At 35.6% G+C, this 17,035-nt stretch overlaps 4 protein-coding genes and 1 non-coding gene across 5 annotated transcripts; 4 read left to right on the top strand and 1 right to left on the bottom strand.

The window, feature by feature from the left end:
* Window positions 1-3,197: 3,197 nt before the first annotated feature.
* On the top strand, window positions 3,198-4,991 carry LOC147547756 (peroxidase 72-like). Its single transcript, XM_086671999.1, has 4 exons — window positions 3,198-3,646; window positions 3,750-3,941; window positions 4,047-4,212; window positions 4,319-4,991. The coding sequence occupies exons 1-4, from the start codon at window positions 3,410-3,412 to the stop codon at window positions 4,732-4,734; spliced, it is 1,011 nt and encodes a 336-aa protein (XP_086528125.1). The 5' UTR covers window positions 3,198-3,409; the 3' UTR covers window positions 4,735-4,991.
* A 1,046-nt stretch (window positions 4,992-6,037) lies between these two features.
* Window positions 6,038-6,109, bottom strand: TRNAG-UCC (transfer RNA glycine (anticodon UCC)). The gene has a single exon. It is a non-coding gene; the product is annotated as a tRNA-Gly (tRNA).
* Window positions 6,110-6,162: 53 nt separating this feature from the next.
* On the top strand, window positions 6,163-8,121 carry CRR28 (Tetratricopeptide repeat (TPR)-like superfamily protein). The gene has a single exon (XM_086672063.1). It carries the CDS (start codon window positions 6,222-6,224, stop codon window positions 8,091-8,093), a length of 1,872 nt encoding a protein of 623 aa, XP_086528189.1. The 5' UTR covers window positions 6,163-6,221; the 3' UTR covers window positions 8,094-8,121.
* Window positions 8,122-11,513: 3,392 nt separating this feature from the next.
* On the top strand, window positions 11,514-12,673 carry LOC147547753 (thioredoxin H5-like). Its single transcript, XM_086666455.1, has 3 exons — window positions 11,514-11,763; window positions 12,073-12,195; window positions 12,300-12,673. The coding sequence occupies exons 1-3, from the start codon at window positions 11,647-11,649 to the stop codon at window positions 12,468-12,470; spliced, it is 411 nt and encodes a 136-aa protein (XP_086522581.1). The 5' UTR covers window positions 11,514-11,646; the 3' UTR covers window positions 12,471-12,673.
* Window positions 12,674-15,643: 2,970 nt separating this feature from the next.
* LOC147547752 (thioredoxin H2-like) lies at window positions 15,644-17,027 on the top strand. Its single transcript, XM_086666456.1, has 3 exons — window positions 15,644-15,991; window positions 16,092-16,214; window positions 16,660-17,027. Exons 1-3 carry the CDS (start codon window positions 15,866-15,868, stop codon window positions 16,804-16,806), a joined length of 396 nt encoding a protein of 131 aa, XP_086522582.1. The 5' UTR covers window positions 15,644-15,865; the 3' UTR covers window positions 16,807-17,027.
* Window positions 17,028-17,035: the final 8 nt, after the last annotated feature.

Raw genomic sequence — 17,035 nt, 5'->3', positions numbered from 1 at the left:
GTGTTAGCGGCTACCCTTTTTTCCAGACGCCTTATGAAATTTACCTTGTCTGGAACAAGCACTAGAGTTATCAATTAATATTCATATCGATTATATAAAAACACTATCTTCTATTAGCGCAAATACAGGTATTCCCACAGGTAAATCTTCTATTAGCGCAAATACAGGTATTCCCACAGGTAAGTACTTTGCTAATGGTGTGATCTTCTCTGATGATTCAGCCTCTGGTTCTCATGGCAGACCCTTTTCTCTTCTGTATCAATATTAGTACTATAAAAACCAAATAAAAACACGGGCCGGTAATTATAAGGCCCAAAATGGGGAAGTTAAAGAGAATCAGGCCCTATACTAAATAATAATGAGGAAAAAACCCAGTAGGTAAAAATACAATTTTACCCTCCAAAATGAAACTTTCCTCCCAAATCAACGTCAAAAAACAATTTTGAACATTTCTGAACAATTCTTGGTTTGCTCTCGACAATTTTGTAAATTTCTGAACAAATCTTAGTTTGTCTCAACAATTTGTAAATTTTTGAACAAATTCGTTCTTGCTTAGACATTGTTTTGCCAAAATATTTCGCATTTTTTTCTTTTGCATTTTACATAGACAAACTAACACAAACATTTTGGCTACAACATTTTTCGATTTGTCTTGTGAAAAAATAAATGGTTTCAGCATTTTTTGTTTTGCTTTCAACATAAATGTAAAGACTAAAGCATTTTTTTTATTTGTCCTTTGCAAAAATTAAAGGGTTTTTTGGGCTTACCCCCTCGTCAGTAATTGGTAATTGAGTTTACCCCCCTCAATAATGGATAATTGAGCTTACCCCCTTGGACTTACTATTAGTGACAAAAACACAAAGGCTATGTTTGGCGTACATGAAATAATTGTCACTACCAAGAAGATCTGTTCTTCAATATGATTTATATTAGGGATTCTACCTCATTTTATTGTTTGATTTGGTCAAGAATATGATTAGTAAAGATTGATTTTGTTTATATATTATTTACTTTCTGATTTTATGATCACATACCAAACATATCCTTACTAGTTTTGACAAAAAATCTAAATTCAAGGGGGTAAGCTCAATTACCGATTACTGAAGGGGGTAAACTCAATTACCAATTAATTGTGAGGGGGTAAGCTCAAAAAACCCAAAATTAAAATGTTATGCATATTATCCTTTGTATTTAACAAACCCGTTAACGAACAAATAATATTTTGACTAATACATTATATATGTTGTTAAGAACATAATTATATATGACGCCAACATTTTATAATAAGTTGGGACATTATTATAGATATTGTCAACATTTTATAACAACACAATGATATATGTTGTCAACAAATAAGGGTAAAATGGAATTATGAAAAAAATATGTTGTCTTGTTAACAACATAATTACATATTTCAAAATGTTCAAAAAATGGGCTTTTTTGACATTATTATTTTTGAGTGGGTTTTTTTCTTATTAGGGTCTAGATCTTTGGGTTTTTCACTCATTTTTTCTAAAAACACTACCCATAAGCTTTTTGTGACATGAATATAGATATTTTCCTTTCGGTGTGTTGCTGCTTTATATTTTATAACATTGCCAACTAAGTAATCGTGTAAAGTGTTCTATTTATAGCGACAGAGATTGATTGTATATCGACCCCATTGATCTTCCAAAGGAAATAACCATGATATCTTTTTTCTCTTCAAGGTGTTTTAGCAAATTTTGTCTTCAGCTTGATCCAACTTCTTTGATTCCTTCCTGAATTTGCATTAAAGCCACAACACCTACATGAACAGAAGATAATAGACTAACTACACTTAAGTCCAACGGCCAACAAAAACTAGACGGGGAAGAATTGGTCTCTCACACTCAAGAAAGGGAATGCCACCGACAACTGATAGTGCATGTACTCCTAAACCCTAGGGTTCCTAAGTTCATTTCTCATCGTTTGTGAAATACATGATAATTACTATCGTACTTAATTTCCAAAGAATCAAAAAGAAAGGGGATGCCAATAAGCAGGCATGAGCAATGGCTAGGCTGAAAACTGATTGGTTTGATATGGGCGAAGATTTTTGAAAACCGAACCAACCGATATATATATATACTTACATATATTAATACTTAATATTATAGGGATTGTAAACTAAGAAATAAACTACCTGATCAATGTCAAATTGTATTTATGGTTTCAAAATGGGGGTGTTGCAGTCACTTCCCTAAACAAACTATCATCCTAACTAGGGCTGCGAAAAAAGTCCGCAAACCCGAAACCCGTCATGGGTACCCGAATCCGTTAGAGCCCGCGGGTACCTGAAACTCAAAGGACGGTTTAGTCCGACTGGCCCGATGAAATCATTGGATCGGGCACGGGTTTTGAAGCGCTTCCCGGCATCCCGCACGAGCCCGCCCGATAAACTTTACCCGACATAACCCGCTAATAATGTTATCCATTTAAACGATAATACCTATGCACATTATATGTATACTTGCTGTACGTATTTATGTATGCATGTATAACATATATATAGATATATTTTTAAAGTATTTGAAGTGTATAATATAGTTATATATACATATATTGTTGTCCAAATGCGGAGTGCCCTTGACACAACATTGTTAAGAAAAATTTAATTAAATTTTAATTTCGATAGAAATTTCGGTACTATTGAAATAGAAATATTTTGGTCATTTCGACTGAGATTTTTTGAAATTTTGGTGAAAACCCGATACTCGACCGCCCGATACCCGAGAAACTCGAAAAGTTTGACGGACTCGGACGGGTTTTGGACACTAAGATTTTTTAAATTACCCGCCCGATTATACCCGAAAGCCCGAATGGACAGAGAGTTTCAAAGGCCGACCGCCCCGACCTGATGAATGACATGAATCCGACTGGCCCGACCCGGACCCATTCCCACCTCTAATCCTAACTTGTTGGCTTTTGGAGATTATCCATAGATTCAAAACGACAAAGTAAACTAATATTCCTTCTCAAAATAAAATAATCGTAAACTTAGAAATAGTGAATTAGATTTGACAAAGTATAGGAGCAGCTCCCCAACTATACCTATTTCAAATTGAACTAACACTATCACCTAATATTCCATATTTTGGTTCCATACAATCACATAAAAACATACAATAAAGTTAAAACTAATCAAGTTAGATATGATCTTAGGTAAATTCCATGTTGTAACATTTTAGGTTGACAAAATTTTTAGTTTTATACAACTTTTTGGGAGATTAATTAAGAACCTAGTTTCTAACTAAATGTGGTATTAGTACCTACTCTTTTGCTTTACTTTGATCCTTCTTCTATAAATACTTAACCCCAATTCTCTCATTATTCATCAAAAACAAGCTCTCTATTCATCTACATTTTGAAGCTTTTGTATTTTTAAGTAATGGGTTTCTCTTCATCAATGTGGTTTGTCATGATTTTTTCACTACTTGCCTTTTCTCCTCTCTGTTCTTCTCATATGATTAAGAAGGATGGTGGTTCCCTTTACCCACAATTTTACCATCACTCGTGTCCGAAAGCTGAAGAAATCGTTAGGTCTGTCGTTGAAAAAGCCGTTGCAAGAGAAGTTCGAATGGCTGCTTCATTGCTTAGACTTCATTTCCATGATTGCTTTGTTAAGGTTTGGTCTCATTCATTAGCTAATAAAATTAACTAGTACTATGTACTTTCTACCTTAGTTTTGCTTCACTAAGTTAAGTTCTTTCTATACTTCGGATTCGTAGGGTTGTGATGCGTCCGTGTTGTTAGATAGTAGTGGAACACTAATCAGTGAGAAGCGGTCGAACACAAACAGAAACTCGGCTCGTGGATTTGAAGTCATTGATGAGATCAAATACGCATTGGAGAAGGAATGTCCTCAGATAGTTTCCTGTGCTGATATTCTAGCTCTTGCTGCTAGAGATTCTACGGTTTTGGTATTTAAAAAACTACATATACGATTAACAATTTTTTGTCCTATACGAAGGAATTAAGAAAATGTTTTAAGGTTTAATAATATTTAATTTGTGTATATATTTTAGGCTGGTGGTCCAAATTGGGAAGTCCCATTGGGAAGAAGAGACTCAAGAGATGCAAGCATTAGTGGTTCTAACTACAACATTCCTGCACCTAACAACACATTCCAAACTATCTTAACAAAGTTCAAGTTGAAAGGACTTGACATTGTTGACCTAGTTGCCCTCTCCGGTAAAACACCGCCTTTCTTTTCTTTTCTACGCATGCTTATCAAAATTTTAACGAATTATCAAAGGGCAAAATAGTCTTTTTCCCTTATACGTTTACGTGAATACAGGAAGTCATACAATTGGAAATGCTAGATGCACTAGTTTTAAGCAAAGGCTCTACAATCAGTCAGGAAATGGGCAACCCGACTACTCGCTTGACCAATCATACGCTGCGCAATTGAGAACCCGGTGCCCGAGATCCGGTGGTGATCAAAACCTCTTTGTCATGGACATTGTTACCCCAACAAAATTTGATAATAACTACTACAAGAACATTTTAGCTTCAAAGGGTTTGTTTAGTTCTGATCAAATACTGTTTACACAGAGCAAAACTTCAATGGAATTAGTGAAACAATATGCCAAAAATGAGAAACTTTTCTTCAATCATTTCGCGAAATCCATTGTTAGGATGGGAAATCTTTCACCATTGATAGGTTCAAAAGGTGAGATAAGGAAAAATTGCAGGAGAGTTAACCAGTATTAAGTGTTCAATGCTAGTTATTATGTCACTACTTTGTTGATATATGTAATAATTTACGTGTGATTTGTATCTTTGGGCTTATATATGTTTTTCTCTTTTGAGTATTAAGTATTTGGTTTTGTTGAAGGTGGTGAAGTTTGTACTTGACTTTAATTTGAGAAATTTAGTCTTTTTAATTTAGATCTATCTTTACTATAATTATGTAAGATGGGTTTGAAAGTTATATATTTTCATGTTTTATGAATATTTTATTTGACTTATATCTCTGTATTTCACTCGCTTATCCAATTTGAGAAACTACACTTACATTTTAATGCATCACTGAAATTCACATTGTGTATTACGTTAAAACAAAATTATTTGACTGAGCCTTATATATAGATATGTTCACGATAGGATAGCTTCTTCTCATCCGTCTCCAAGAAACGAAGAATATTGACAGTTTCCAACACCAAAGCAAAAAAGAAAGGAAGTACAAAACATATACATGCTCTCAAATCCCACACCCATATTTTCAATTTATTCTCATCCATAAAATGAGATTTGGTACCTCTTTCCTCACCAACTCATCTCCATTGTTCATTTCTTTTATGTTCTCTTTCTCCTAGCCAAAACTATTAACCAAAATGGTTGGTGTATCCACCAGCAATTTAAAGACATCAACAAGTAAAGTATTTGTAGAAGTCATGACCCATTCCAAATGAAGTAGTGAAGAACAAGACCAATTATTACTAACCTTACCCTCTAAACTTATAATACATTTTTGTGTGTATTTTTTCTATCTAAACTTTAGAATCTATAAAAAGAATTATTTTTCTTAGATTTCTTCTTCTTCTTATCTTCTTAGGGCCTATGTGGGTCAGGGGAATTCTTTAGAATAAACATTTTTGGAAAATAAGTTTTATCATTTAGAAACGATACTCAAGTCTCAAACTCTAAAATTCAGAATACCTCCTTACCTTATAGTGTCATATAGACACTGTAATGCCTCTAACGGTATATCAGCGGGAGATGATCGTTGGTGATTATCATGGAGAACATCTTCAAACTTAAAAGACAACGACTAGACTTGTTCTCCAATATATGTGTGTAGTGTAGATTTTTATAGGATGTAGGATGATGATACACGTATACGACCACAAATCTTTTGGTAATCACTAGGTTCCAGGCCTATACGGTGACTTAATTTGTGAGCGTCTACTCCAGACCAATACGGTGTCTATTTTTAGTCAACTCTTCGCACCGCACCAAATGGGTTTAGCCAAACAAATCAGCACGGCACCACAAAAAAATGAAAAAGCATAAATGCGTTTGCCGGGAGTCGAACCCGGGTCTATTGCTTGGAAGGCAATTATCCTAACCGTTGGACTACAAACGCTCAGTGAGATATTTTGAAGCAATGACCTATTTGTTGGGTTAACAATCAAATCATCTTCTTATCAGTAGGGATTTTCCTTCCGTTCTTACTTGTCCACCCCTTCCTGGCGACAATGGCACTGGTGGTCGGACCAACAAACCCACCACTTCCTTTCCTCTCTACCACCACCACCACCACCACCAGCACAACTCCAACCACCTCTGCTCCTTCATCCCTTCCTATCCACCACCACCATAGCCACCTTCTTAATCTCATCAAGAACTGTTCAAACATGTCCCAACTCAAACAAATCCACGCTCAAGCTATAAAAGCTACCTCCCCTCATCATCCAAATACCCTCTTCTTATTTAGTCGGATTATGCATTTCGCTGCCTTCTCTGATCTCAATTACGCTTCTCTCCTTCTTCATCATATTCATAACCCTAATTCCTTCATTTGGAATACTCTCATAAGAGCTTATGCTTGGAGTCATGACCTTAAACATCACTCCATTGAACTCTATCACAGAATGTTAATCGAAAGTCGAATTTCACCTGATAAACACACTTACCCTTTTGTTCTTAAAGCTTGTGCTTACCTTTTCTCTTTATTTGAAGGTCAACAGATTCATGGACAGATTCTGAAACTTGGGTTTGGATCAGATGTTTATGTTAATAATAGTTTGATTCATTTTTATGTTAGCTGTGGGTGTTTAAATTCTGCTCTCAAAGTGTTTGAGAAAATGTCTGAGAGAAATCTTGTGTCTTGGAATGTTATGATTGATGGGTTTGTTCAGTTTGGTGAGTTTGTTACTGCTTTAGAAATGTTCTGTGAAATTCAAGATTTGTTGGTTAAACCTGATGGGTTTACTATTCAGAGTTTAATTAGTGCTTGTGGTGGGTTAGGAGCTATATCATTAGGGTTGTGGGTTCATGCTTATATCTTGAGAAATTTTGATTCAGTGATGAAAAGTGATGTTTTGATGAACAATTCTCTTCTTGATATGTACAGTAAATGTGGGTCTGTTGGTTTAGCTCATCAAGTGTTCGATAAAATGCTTAAACGAGATGTAACTTCGTGGAATTCAATGATTTTAGGTTTTGCAATGCATGGGAAGATAAAAGAATCATTAGATGCATTTGATTTCATGTCTGAGAATGAGATTTTGATTCCGAATTCGATCACATTCATTGGTGTTTTGAGTGCTTGTAATCACGGCGGTTTAGTAAGTGAAGGCCGAAAGTATTTCGCTTTGATGGTTGACACTTACAACATTGAACCGCAGTTAGAACATTATGGATGTATGGTTGATCTTCTTGCTCGAGCTGGGCTCATTGAGGAAGCTCTAAATTTAGTTTCGAATATGCGTATAAAACCCGATGTGGTAATTTGGAGAAGTTTACTTGATGCTTGTTACAAAAGAAATGCAGGTATCGAGATAAGTGAAAGAATCGCCGAGCGAATTCTCGAGTCCGAGAACGGTGTTTCTAGCGGCGTTTATGTACTTTTATCGAAAGTTTACGCATCGGCAAATAGTTGGGAAGAAGTTGGACTTGTTAGAAGATTGATGAGTGAGAAAGGTATAGTAAAAGAACCTGGTTGCAGTTCTATAGAAATAAGAGGTGAAGTTCATAAATTTCTTGCAGGAGATACATCACATTCTCTCACTAAAGAGATCTACCAAGTACTAGATGTTATTGAAGAGAGATTAGAAAATGTGGGTTATGTTCCTGACTTATCACAAACATCTATGGTCGACGAACTTGACGAAAGAAAAGAAGAATCGCTCCGATTACATAGTGAGAGACTAGCAATTGCTTTCGGGCTCCTTAATGCTACTCCTGGTATGCCGATACGAGTGTTCAAAAATCTTAGGGTTTGTAATGACTGTCATAGAGTGACTAAGTTGATATCAAAGTTATTCGATGTAGAGATTGTTGTGAGAGATCGAGTTCGATTTCATCATTTTAAAGATGGGTTATGTTCGTGTAATGATTATTGGTAAATACATACACAAGTATTTTATCTGTAAAGTCATGTAAGTGTTAGAAGTGTATAAAATGAAGGAGGGTGTTAAGTGAAAAACCATAATATGCAGCCTAACCACGAAATTACTTTATCACTCAATGTAACTAAGCATCTGCCCTAACCCCATTGTTTGACGCTAAACGAAAATGAAAGATGCAAGAAGAACACGCCCGGCACCACAATATTTTGAAGTTCAAATATTTTTGGATGATACAAAGCCACCACGTTCGGACTTCTCCTTTGAATGTAGAGAAATTGAGTTTGAGGGGGAAGATGGAATCCTGGTCTGGTTTTTAGCATCTGAAAGTTGGACATATAGGTGCGCTATTCTCCTTGTGCTAGGGAGGATAATGTCAGAGATTTCCAGACTGATAAAATGGTTAATAATAGACTTTTAGCTCGAGTTTTAGTCTAGATTGATTCAAGTGAAGTAGTGAATTGATCGAAATTAGACACATTAGATGTTCCATGATCCCCAAAATGTTCTAGCCAATCCGTTTTGTGTTACCTTTCATCTACTGTCTTGAAGTGGGACAACTGGTCTTCTTCTGTAATTTTTGTACATGTGAAATCACGTACGACAAAAAATTTTCTGTAATTGGTGTAAAAGTAGAACCAAAGTTGATTTATATATTTTTTGAAGGCCATGATTTCAATGTGGTGCAACCGTTACAATGTGTTTTTTAGATTTGGAAATTTCTTTTGCGTTAGATTCGTATATAAGTTTTTCTCTTTAGCATTTTAGTGCTTGTATGACCCAGTTCAACAATAAACTAAAACTGAGAAAGGAAAACTTCTTAAAAGGGGATAGATAGGAAGCAACCAAATTGTATTCTAACCAAGACTTAGTCACCAAGAATCAAGTGTGAAAGAGAGGATAAAAATTTGGTATTTCTCCATATTAAGATAAATAGGCGGTTTATGTTAAACAAAGACTTAAGTCTTTAGAGCATCTAAAATACAAGACTCCAAGTCTCCAACAAAGTCTTTGAAAAATATGTATAATAAAAAAGTTGTTTAATTTAAATATTAAAATTTTATCATATTCCCAAAATTAGTTATTCTCAAAGTTTATTTATACCACGACATGATTATGTATAATCAGTTATTCTAAAAATTTATTTATTATACGTCAAACAAAGACTTCAGTCTTTATAATTAGCTATTCCCAAAAGTTATAAAGAAGAGTTGTTTAATTTAATATTAAAAATGTTGGACTTAAACAATTAGCAATATATTGTAATTCTTGAGACCTCCGAGATTATCTATCCCTATATTATCTTCAAGATCATTAAGTTGTGTATGAAAAAAAGTTTTTTAAAATAAAATTCTAAACCGGTTAATTTCAGCTCGCACCCTAAAGATGATCAACTCACCAAAATGGCCTCCAAATATGACTAGCTTCCAATTTAGACCCCTTGTTCATTTTTATGTTCTTTTTCGTCAGATGTTAGTGAGCTGTCTTTTTTAAACCAAAGTTGCCCCTAAACCATATCTTCCTTGTTAGTCAACTTTTTTAATGGCATTGGACATGTCTATAAGTGGGTTAAGTAGACTTGTTCATGCCATCTTTTTCTTCTGTGTATTGACCATCTTGGCGGTTGCCATTGGTGTTCACATTTATGCTATGTTTAACAATTCAGGGTGTAAACCAGATCTTGTTCTTCTCTAGAGAGAAAGTTATGAATTGAAATCAAAATATACCCATGACTGAGTTTCATGTATTTATTATCCTTTTTGGTCTGAAATTTTATCCACACAATTCATCTATGGTTTAATTAGTAGACGCTCAGTTTAGGTATTCATTCAATAGCATAAAAAATATACAAAAATCTCAAACAATTTTGAGAAGATGATCAGAAAAAACAAGAACTCATAATCAAGAACCCATACAAAGATGGGCTTTAAATGGCCACAAGAAGATCCACATTAGACTAAAGTAAATAAGAGAGTGAACCAAAACAGATGTACCATTTGTATGGAAATTCCCGAACTCAATGAATCTGTTCCGACCCACTAACTTAAACAGCAAGCCCGGGGATAACAAGATGAACAACATCCATGATATAAAGATTGGGCCCCAGTCTGTCGTTAAAGCTTAAACTGTGAAACTGAAGCTAAGATTGATAAGATGTTTGTGAAAAATACAAACAGGAAATTGGGCTGGAGACCCAATTTTTTGTTTTTTTTGGTCAAAAAGACAAGTTATCTTTTTTTCCTTCTAGGCACCATGAAAAGTTTGGAAATAGGCTTGAAGGACAATTCTAAAAATCCCTTAATTTTGTATACCTGAATTGCCCTTTGTATAAAGGAAAATTTTAGAAACACCCTCAGATTTTCCAAAAACCCTCACATTTTATATGATCTTACTTCTTAGTTACTTATTTTGTTAGGGTTTGATTTTGCGAAGCTTTGCAAACTAGTTTGCAAACTGATTTGCAAACTGGTTTGCAATCTGGTTTGCCTTGCAGAGCTTTGCAAACTGATTTGCAAACTGATTTGCAAACTGATTTGCAAACTGGTTTGCAATCTGGTTTGCCTTGCAAAGCTTTGCAAACTGATTTGCAAACTGGTTTGCACTAGTTTGCAATCTGGTTTGCCTTGCAAACTAGTTTGCAATAAGGTCAGTTTTGTCTTTTCCCTATATTAGATAATTTACAAAAATGCACAGGGAGCTGAAGCCTATAAAAAATTGTCCAATCCTTTTTAACCAAAGGCCAAAGTTTTTAGGGAGTTTTGGCCAAATTTCCCAAATACAAAATGGTATGTGAAAGAAGAAATTGGAGGGATGATTTTATAAAGGAGTGCCAATTCGAGAAGTGGTGATGGACTTCGTAAAGTGGTCTTAAACGATTAACCATAGCAAGTCTCATGGAGGTGTGAAGAACTAATGTAAAAGTTTTGGTGTTTTTAACGGAGGTTTTGGAGTTTTAATGCTGAGTGGTTAAAGTGAAGAGAGAGAAAACTTTTGACAAATAATAATGAATTTTGGGAATCAAATAATTTTAGCGGACAACGAAGTTATGGTTAAGGGGTAGTTTTGGTTAAGGGGTAGTTTTGGTATAAAAAGATAGCTCTCTAATGTATGGTGGCAAAGAAAGCGGAAAAATGAAAAGGAGACCACTTTCGAAACGAATCATCTTGAGGGGAACATTTTGGTGAGTCGGTTATCTTTAGGGGACCCAAAATGTAATTAACCCATTTGGCATCTACAATATTTAAAATTGAATATTACTCCATATTTGAGATATTCTAACTAGACCTTCACAAGAGAAGGCACAAAACTTAGTAGGTTGGTCATTGGTGTTTCAACAAAAAAGAAATGCAAAAGATATTTATGAGAGTAAGTCAAATGGGGTCCTTTTTAATTCTTGTAAATTATAAGGAGAGAGGGGGGGGGGAGAGAGGGGGGAGAGAGAGTGTATGTGTGTATAAATGGAGGGAAGAAGCCCCTCCATCCTCATTGTGTCTTTGACTTGTTTTTTATTTCTCTTTAAGTGATTTATTAGTCCTTTCATATAAAAAGAAAGATGGGATCATTATTCTCTTTACCCTCGAAACGTAATTCATCATCTCCAGTTCTCAAGTTTCACTCTTCTACGCAATGGAAAACTCACTTTGCATCCGTCAAAAATTCCAATCAATTGGTAATTATAATATCATTCTCTCTCTCTCTCTGTCTCTTATTTGAGCATGAGTTCTATTTATGCACCTAAAATAAAATGAAAAGATTTATGTACACTCACCTGTAGCACCCATCTTACTGACTGTCTGTCATATGTGAATAATAGCCTAGGAGAAGGGGTATGATAGACTGTACAAGGTGGATATACTCCTATCTGTTTGAAAATAAATAACATTAAAATGTTGTGAATTTGTAGCTAGTATTTTAGTTGTATAAATAAGATGTTTCATTAGTTTGACGGGTTTTACATTTTTCCATTGTGTTTGATTAGATGGTGATTGATTTCACCGCATCTTGGTGCCCACCGTGCCGATTTATGGCTCCAATCTTCGACAAGCTTGCCCAGAAATACACGGATGTCATATTTGTCAAAGTTGACGTTGATGAACTCCCAGTAATTACCCTCTCTTCTTATATATAAAACCAATTTTAACTTCTTTTATATGTTACAATTATTTCTAGTAAAGATTTAATTTTGGGGAAAAAATGTGCATTCAGGATGTATCCCAAGAATTTGAGGTTCAAGCCATGCCAACTTTCATTCTCTACAAAGAAGGAAAAGTAGTGGACCAAGTTGTGGGAGCTGATGAGGATGAGCTTGACGAGAAGATCGTCAGGTACAAAACACCTGCTGCTGCGGCAACAACAACAACAACAATCGTATCTTAGACTTGGGATTTCAACTGGATTATCGACAACCCTCTCCGTTTCTCCCTCAGTGTTTGATTGATGTATTTTTATTTCTTAATCTTGAATACTAGTTCGACCGTGTCAGTCAACCAAATATTCATTTCACATTTATATTCTGGTGCGCTCTTGGTCTCATTTCTCTACTTTGTATGTTTTTAAACATAATAATGTAAAACTACTTGAAGACTCCTCCACCTTTTAGGACTTTGCTTTGTTAGGTGATAACTTATTTCAAAAAAAAAAACTATCACAATAAAAGTGTTTTTAAAAAACGAAGTTATCTTTAGTTAGTGATTAAAATTTTTTAATATACTATTACGTTGAAAGTATTTTGAATATGGGTTGATATTTAACCGGGTTTGTGACTAGTGAAACCCGTTTTCATAGCTTCGACACGAAATTTTGGATCCCTTAAGCATGGTTGATCACAGAAGCAAGGTTGATTTTAGATGCAAGGTTGATCTCATAAGCAAGGTTGATATACTGAGACAGGGCTTCTGTGAAGGCGGTTATCAATGTGAAGGGTATCCATGTATATTTCGGAATTAAAAAGAGAGGCGGTGGTCGAAGGGTTTGCGGTGGGCTATATATAATGAAGCTATAGAGATATCTTTGTGTCGATTTAGGAATTCTTTCGTAAGTTATTATTCTTATCATATTGGAAATCATTGCTCCGTTGTTCGTAATGGAGTAGGTTTCACACATCGAACCGCGTAAACCCCATGTGTTTTATGTAACTTTTACTTTCTTTACTACTTTTCTTGGTTACTTGTTCTTCGTCATAACATATCGTAACACAAACTTACATTTGAATTTTCAAACCGTTCTTTTTGAATTGTGGGTTGTAGTGATGATGACATAGTTCACTATAATCCTTGTAAACCCGATATCTATTCACTATGGAAGATTTAAAACAAAAACTATCTTTCCTCTCATATATAGGAAAGAGAAAATTTGATTTCCAAATCTGTTTAGAGGAGAGAGAAATTATGATTTGTTTCAATTCATTTTTTGCTAATAAATCCCCCAAATCACGCCCAAATCTATCTTTCCAAAACGCGCGAAATTTGAGCGTGAGACATTGACGGTTCTGTGTTTAGAAAGTGAGGGTTTTTATGTCCATAATGTAAAAAGACTAAATATCCATATTTTGGGAGATTTGATCATAGTCCTTTTTTGAACATTATTTTGGTCTATATACTCATGGACCCTAAACTTTATTAACAATAAACTCGATTGATAATATTCTAAGGTGTAAAATAAAGATAGACTCAACTCCCTTGTATAGGGTTTAGATATTTCTAGATATACTTGAACTAGGAAATAATAAACTTCTAAACTCTTCTTGATAACTATTAACCTAAATAGACTTCTAAAAATAAGGAAACTTCCTAAAACTTGAACTCGGTAGAAACTTGTCAAATAACCTCATTTGGGCTTGGTCGTGTATGGTTGGCTGGTCCATTAGGTAGATGGTCTCCACCATAGTTAGTGAGACGGTGTGTCGGTGGGATGAGGGTTTTAGTGGCTATATAAACTAAAACCCCAGGGATATCATTAGGTTGAATTACTTCTCATGAATCTCTTGTGTAACTTGTTTTGCTTATGATTGTGGAAAGCATCACGCTGTTGTTGTCGTGGAGTAAGACCGAATCACAAATATCTTGTGTTCTGTTTAATTGTTTATTTTCTATTGCTTTTATTGGTTTACTCGATTCAGTCACAACAATTACTCGCATCAATTCACAACATAATCAACCCCACGATTGTGGTAAATATTAATAAATCCATTATTAGTTTCTCTATGGATATAGGTCGAGATTATGGAGGGGATCTTCCGATTATTACATAATCGTGAATTTAACAGGTCAGCAACTTTTCAATCTACTTTTGCATCAACACCAACGTCTTTCGAACAATACCTAACACTAATGTCCAGCTTCCAAAATGTCAACTCTCCCCCATAGATATGTTCTTCTCGTTCTCATTATTTGTTTTCTTCTCTCCATCATCTTCAATATATAATTTCTAACTTCCACTTCCATCACCATTATCTTCAATAATGTTAGGTAAAAAAAATATTTCACTGTTTCTTTTTCAGTTGTGAAAGATCAAGATTGAAAAAGAAAAACTAATTAAAATAGTTACGCACATGTTTTCTACCTACCCAAGATTACACATGTTTTTCGCATACCCAAAAAAAACTAACACGCGTGTTTCACACATGCACAATTTTTAGGCCTGAGCCCCTTCAAGGTCGAAATTGATTTTTGGAATAGACCCCTTGATTTAATTGTAATAAAGAAAATGTGCACTTTTAGGCCTTACCCCTTTTTGAGTTGTAGTTGCTCTTAGATCATTATGTGAAAGAAAGACATTCAAGAGAGCTTATATGGTGATCAATTTTCTTGATGATATCCCAAATGCCACTTTTGTTTATCTTTAAGGCCAGCGCTTTGGGGAAAGCTAAATAGTTTTCGGGGTGTGAAGACTTGGTCAAAAATTGGTCAATTTTGTTTGACAATTTTATTTAGGGGGAAAGCAAAATACTTCTCCACCTCAGCTCTCCCTCTCCACCTCACCTCACTCACTCTCCACCTCACCTCACTCTCCACCTCACCTCACTCTCTCTCCACCTCACCTCACTCTCTCTCCACCTCACCTCACTCTCTCTCCACCTCACCTCTATCTTCTCCGATTAGGTCGCCGGCCGGAAAATTTTCCGGCCGGCGACCATAAAAAAAAGAAAAAAAATTCACTCTCTCTCTCTAGAAATTCCGGCGAAGGGGTTTCCCTTCGCCGGAGTTCCGGTATATTCTCTTCAACAGACCGGAACTCCGACGAAGGGAAACCCCTTCGCCGGAGTTTCTAAAGAGAGAGAGAGTGAAAAATTTTTTTTTTTTTTTTTTAATGGTCGCCGGCCGGAAATAATCGGAGAAGACAAAGAGGTGAGGTGGAGAGAGAGTGAGGTGAGGTGGACATAGAGTGAGGTGAGGTGGAGAGAGAGTGAGGTGAGGTGGACATAGAGTGAGGTGAGGTGGAGTGTTTTTTTTTTATTTCCCCGAAAAATTTCTAAAATTCTACATATTCCCTTTAAAATTTCACACCCCGGAAACTATTTAGCTTTCCCCAAAGCGCTGGCTATCTTTAAGAGTTGTTTGGGCTTGAATATCTTTGACATGCCAACCCATGAAAAGAAATGAGCAACTCAACATTCTTTTACCTAATTGGGTCAAAGGGAATTTTTGTACGCGCCCTTAAAAGCGTGATAGACGCCTCCTTCACTCACAAACTATCTTTACCTTAAAAGGGAGACAGACACCTTTAAACTTACAGGGATCGTCTCGTCGTGCTTGCTTGCTCATAGAAGAAAGATGGGTTCGTTTGTCTCTTCAATGTTCACTCCGCCAACAGATAATTCATCCACTCGTGTCCTCAAGTTTCACTCTTCCAGCGAATGGAGAACTCACTTGGAATCTGTCAAAAATTCCACTCAATTGGTAACCCTAATAATCTCTTTCTCTCCTCCTTCAGTTGGGTGTTGTTTAGATTTTTCAGTGATTGAGTTGTAAAATTAGGGTTTGTGTTTGTGTTGATTAGATTGTGATTGATTTCACTGCAACATGGTGCGGACCATGCCGAATGATGGCCCCAATTTTCGACGCACTTGCTGAGAAATACACTGACGTCATCTTTGTCAAAATCGATGTTGATCAACTCCCTGTAAATAATCTCTCTCTCTCTTCTTCCTTTATCTGCCAACATTACTACTAATGATAATCATAAAGATGGACTATAAAATTGTAATGACCTAAACTCTCTCTAATACTAGTGATATTGTGATTTTTGCCACTTCAATAATGTGGTTCTTCTTCGACACTTCGATGCGTCACGACTTTAAAACACTTCACTATGGAAAGAGTGTATGATCCCTTACAAAAAGAACCACATTTTGGTCTCCAACCTTTGTGGGATTAGTTGACAGTGGCTATCTTGCCGAGCACGTCTTAAAGAGCCCTCTGAGCTACTACGTGTCCACTTCGCCACTTCAATGCCTCATAGTCTTAAAACACGACTTTCATAAGCGGTGCCACACTTCTCTGGACGATGTCGGAAAAGTTTTCAACAAAATATTGAGTTTTGAGGATTCATTATAATGTCATTGCAGGATGTATCTCAAGGATTTGGGGTTGAAGCAATGCCAACTTTCATCCTGTACAAAGAAGGAAAAGTAGTAAACAAAGTTGTTGGAGCGAAAAAAGATGAACTCGACAGAAAGATCGTGCTGCACAGAACTGCTGCACCAACAGCGTGAAGGTTGAAAATTGTCCAACAGCTTATCTCTGTTTTATGCCGCCTCTGTCAAAAGTTATTCCATTTCAAGTCCTGTTCTAACAATTTGGTGAACAAAATAATTATGAACACATATGCTTTTAGGTTTTCTTTTTTTGCTACTTCTGTGTACTCGTGACAGGCTTGTTTCTTGTGTTAAGTTTTTAGAAATAGAAAAGTAGTGGAAGTACTCTTCTTTTCAAGCAACTACA

The sequence above is a fragment of the Eschscholzia californica genome, unplaced genomic scaffold (genome assembly GCF_041429995.1).
Source record: "Eschscholzia californica isolate CP2 unplaced genomic scaffold, dmEscCali1.0.p SCAF_3, whole genome shotgun sequence".
In the NCBI taxonomy this organism is placed as follows: Eukaryota; Viridiplantae; Streptophyta; class Magnoliopsida; order Ranunculales; family Papaveraceae; genus Eschscholzia; species Eschscholzia californica.
This window is presented reverse-complemented; position numbering and strand designations above follow the sequence as displayed.

Bases quoted from the DNA above. Each gene is read 5' to 3' on its own strand.
- LOC147547753 (XM_086666455.1), top strand. From the start codon at position 11,647: ATGGGATCATTATTCTCTTTACCCTCGAAACGTAATTCATCATCTCCA. The intron at 11,764-12,072 runs GTAATTATAATA...GTGTTTGATTAG, and splicing joins TCAAAAATTCCAATCAATTG to ATGGTGATTGATTTCACCGC. The intron at 12,196-12,299 runs GTAATTACCCTC...ATGTGCATTCAG, and splicing joins TTGACGTTGATGAACTCCCA to GATGTATCCCAAGAATTTGA.
- LOC147547756 (XM_086671999.1), top strand. From the start codon at position 3,410: ATGGGTTTCTCTTCATCAATGTGGTTTGTCATGATTTTTTCACTACTT. The intron at 3,647-3,749 runs GTTTGGTCTCAT...TCGGATTCGTAG, and splicing joins TCCATGATTGCTTTGTTAAG to GGTTGTGATGCGTCCGTGTT. The intron at 4,213-4,318 runs GTAAAACACCGC...ACGTGAATACAG, and splicing joins TGACCTAGTTGCCCTCTCCG to GAAGTCATACAATTGGAAAT.
- CRR28 (XM_086672063.1), top strand. From the start codon at position 6,222: ATGGCACTGGTGGTCGGACCAACAAACCCACCACTTCCTTTCCTCTCT.
- LOC147547752 (XM_086666456.1), top strand. From the start codon at position 15,866: ATGGGTTCGTTTGTCTCTTCAATGTTCACTCCGCCAACAGATAATTCA. The intron at 15,992-16,091 runs GTAACCCTAATA...TGTGTTGATTAG, and splicing joins TCAAAAATTCCACTCAATTG to ATTGTGATTGATTTCACTGC. The intron at 16,215-16,659 runs GTAAATAATCTC...ATGTCATTGCAG, and splicing joins TCGATGTTGATCAACTCCCT to GATGTATCTCAAGGATTTGG.